The sequence below is a fragment of the Lipotes vexillifer genome, unplaced genomic scaffold (genome assembly GCF_000442215.2).
Source record: "Lipotes vexillifer unplaced genomic scaffold, Lipotes_vexillifer_v1.1 scaffold1271, whole genome shotgun sequence".
NCBI classification, from domain to species: domain Eukaryota; kingdom Metazoa; phylum Chordata; class Mammalia; order Artiodactyla; family Lipotidae; genus Lipotes; species Lipotes vexillifer.
In genome coordinates this window covers 57268-61078 of record NW_006778557.1, presented here as the reverse complement: position 1 = coordinate 61078, position 3811 = coordinate 57268, and the positions used below count along the sequence as shown (strand labels likewise).

The following is a 3811-nucleotide window of genomic DNA, read 5'->3' as shown; positions in this document are numbered from 1 at the left end:
TGCCCTCTGTCTAGAATCCTCTTTCCCCAGATAGCTACATGGCTCACATCCCCATCTCTCTTTGCTGAATGCCACTTTCTCACTGAGGCCTTTCTTCTCCCTCCTACTAAACATTTCCTATTCTCCTTTGTTTCTCACCATGATACACATCACCTTTTTCTACACTGTAATATTTAGAAAGTGATTTTATTTATCATCTCTCTGCTCCAAATAGAATGGAAGATCCAAAAAGGCAAGATTTTTTTTCTGTTATATCCCCAGTGGCTGGAGCAGTGCCAGGCACTTATTATGCAAATACCTGGAAATAATAAGTTTTGTTCTATCAAGTTATACAATGTCTTCATTATTGTTTAAATCTAAATCTTTCTAATATGATTTATTTTTTGCAAATTCTAAAAATAAATTTTGCATAGATTAAAAATATTTACAAAATTTGTAAAGCATAAAGAATATCACAACAAACACCAGTGTTCTCACTACCCAGTTTAAGAAAGAAAAAAGTGACTGTATCTCTGAAGCTCTCTTTGTGTTCCTCCCTTCATTTTTTAATTTTTTGGCTGTGCCGTGCTGCTTGAGGGGTCTTAGTTCCCCCACCAGGGATTGACCCTGGGCCACTGCAGTGAAAGCGCTGCATCCTAACCACTGGACAACCAGGGGATTCCCTGTCCCTTCAGAGTAACTACTGTCTTGATTTTTAAATCATTCCCTTGAAGTTTATCTCTTTAAACAATATACTGCTTATTTGTCCAGTTTTTGATTGTGTTGTTGTGTATAGATGCAGCTGAATCATGTTCACTGCTGTATGGTGTTCCATCACGTGAATATACTACAATTTATTCATCCATTCTACTATTGATGAACATCGTGTTTTATTCCTGTATTTTTGCTATTACAAACAGTGCAATGAACATTTTTGTAGATTATCTCCTGATACCCTGGTACAAGAATTCCTCAGGAGTATAAAACTAGGAATAGAATTGCTTTGTCATGGGGCTTTGTCTTCCTATCTTCATCTTTACAAGACTGTGCCAAATTGTTTTCCAAGGTAGTTATACTAATTCACACCCTCACCAATAGTGGATGAGTCCCTGTTATCTCATATCCTGCTTGATATTGTCAGATTAAAAAAAGTGAATATGATGGTGTGAAATGGTATCTTGTCATTTTAATTTGCATTTCCCCAATTATTACAGTGTAATGAGGTTGAGTATCTTCAAGTCTTTTACCCATTTTTCTGTTGGGCTATTGTAGTTCTTTATATGTTCTGGATATTAATCTTTTATCCATTATATACACTGAAAATATTTTCTTTTGTTCTTTCACTTTAAGGATTCTTTCACTAAAAATTTATCAATCATTTCTTTCATGGTTTGTGTTTTTGTCTTTTTAAAGATTTTATTCTCTACTCCAAAGTCATAAAGATATTCTCCTATATGTCTTCCAAATGTTTATAGTTTTGCCTTTACCGTTCAAGTCTGTAGTCCACCTGGAACTGTGTGAGGTAGAGTAAGGGACAGGTCTACTTTCAATTTTTTCATACAGATAATAATTATTGCTGTATAATTTACTGAAAAATCTTTTCTCCCTCCAACCCCACACACACTGATTCTCTGTGCCAGCACTGTCATATGTCAAAGTTCTATAAACATGCGGGTCTTTTTGTGGACTCTATTTTATTGATCTGTTTGTCTATTCTATGCTAATAATGTGCCATCTTAATTCAAATTTCCCAGTTTGTTCTTCTTTAGGAGTGTTTTTGCTTATTCTTAGCCCTTTGCTCTTGTACATAAAATTTTGGAGTAATTTTTCAAGTTAGGGAAAAAATTAAGATATTGATCGCCATTGCACTGAATCTATAGATCAGTTGGGAAAAAAGAGAAACGTACAATTCTGAATTCTCCTATTCGTGAACATGGCATCTCTCAATTTACTTAGTTCTTTTTAAGGTCCTAATACAGCTTTATAATTTCCTTTACAAAGGTCTTGCACATACTTTATTCGATTAATATTTGAGAAATTTATATTTGTTTCTCTTATTAATTTTATCTTTCTGAAAATTATAATTTTACAGTTTTGTTGCTAAAGTCAAGAAATGCAATTGATTTTTGCATACTGAACTTTGATAAACTCCATTATTTTCTGTAGATTATTGGCTCTTTAATCTGTATTTCAATTAGTTTCTAAAATGTATTTATTAGCTGTCTTCTCTTGATTTCTAAACTTTTGGCATTTATATTATGAATTTTTTTTTAAGAATGACGCTTTAGAATTTCTGAAACTTCCTTTGTGGCCTAACATGTCTTCAATTTTCATAAACTTCTTCATGTGTCTTGGAAATAAATGTGTATTCTCTGTGGAGATAGTTCCACACATGTATACTATTTACGACAACTAATTCCATTTATCAAGCACAATTCTGGTTTATTTAACATTCAACTTAATTCAGAATTAACTCGCAGTTAGGTAATTCTCCAACAACTCTAGGAGAGAAATATTACTATCCCCATTTTGCCAAAGGAGGATTCAATGCTCAAAAGAGTTAACTTGTTCAGATTCCCATAGCAAATTTGAACTTTGAGCTGTTAGTTTGTTTATAACACAAGACTTCTAGGCTAGAAACCTCAGCCATATTTTATTCCACCTTCTCCTTCATCCTACAATCTATTGTGACATGGTGACTTTTATTTTTATTTTTTATTTTTTTGTTTTTAATTTGGCATAAATGTCAGTGATAAATGCCACTGGTATACAGTTCTGTTACAGTGTTAAGCCATTTCACCTGTATTACTTCATTTAATTATCAGGATCAAGCAGAACAGGCAGATATTTATTACAGATTATGAAACTAGTTCTCAGAGTTCATGTACCATAGTATTTAAATTCCCAGTCAGTAAGTGGCACGTCTAGTTTTCTGGAAGCCAGGACTGCTTCTATAGCTCTGTTTATCAAAATACTATTTTTAGAATAAAGTCTATTTGAAAATTATCTTCTATTATACAAGATAAGACTAGAGCCAGATTCACGGTGGGGAACAGTGCTCTCAGAACGGTCATTCAGTTCTATACCCCTACTTCAGAAAGAACTAAAGCCCAAAGTGGTGCTGTGATTAGTTAAGTGGAAGATCTAGGATAAGAATTCGGATCCCCCAACTGGTACCATTAACTCAGCCTCCAAGAATATGCCAATGTGAACGGAATTACATCCGCTTCTCAGAAAAAAAGGTTATAGGACAAACGTTGAACGAAGGCCTCTTTATATCCCACAGACCTTCCAACCTTAATTGCCTCAATGAATATAGTTGTTAACAAAGATTCCTTCTTGTAGTTGTAATAGTGAATGTTATCGTGCTTCCATCACCGCCCTTGAATTGGAAATACTCAGAATGTAATGCAAGGGACGGGTGACGGCAGCTCTCGCCTTCAGAGTGCGTCATTGCGGAAAAAGAAATAGGATGGGGGAAATTGGGAACACACCAAGGCCAGAGGAAGAAAAACACAAGGCACAGATCTGTTTTTGCTGGCGGAGAAGGCTGGCTGGGCAACTGTCAGCTTGGCCTCGGGCTCGGCCCCAAAGCCGGGCAAGTGCTGGTGTAGGTAGGCCTCCAGAGACCTGCAGTCGAACTTGTGCTGGGGCAGCACTTCGGCTGTCTCGGGCTCGCGGGAGGCACCGGTCTCCATGATCAGTGCAGCCGCCTCAGACCACAGAGTCTGAGAAACCACAAGTCTCCTCGGCTCGGATACCTCTGGCACTGGAGCGCCGCTCCACAGCCTGGGGCTAGACCGAGACGCCCGCGCGGAGGCGGGCCCGCGGC

General features: G+C 37.1%; 1 protein-coding gene across 1 annotated transcript in view; it reads right to left on the bottom strand.

Moving 5' to 3' along the window:
• The window catches only part of ACAD11 (acyl-CoA dehydrogenase family member 11), a 93607-nt gene extending 89930 nt beyond the window's left edge, over nucleotides 1–3677 (bottom strand). Inside the window, 1 exon segment of the mRNA XM_007451695.1 lies at nucleotides 3535–3677. Within this exon segment, the coding sequence (XP_007451757.1) occupies nucleotides 3535–3677 (143 nt within the window).
• Between the last annotated feature and the right edge of the window lie 134 nt (nucleotides 3678–3811).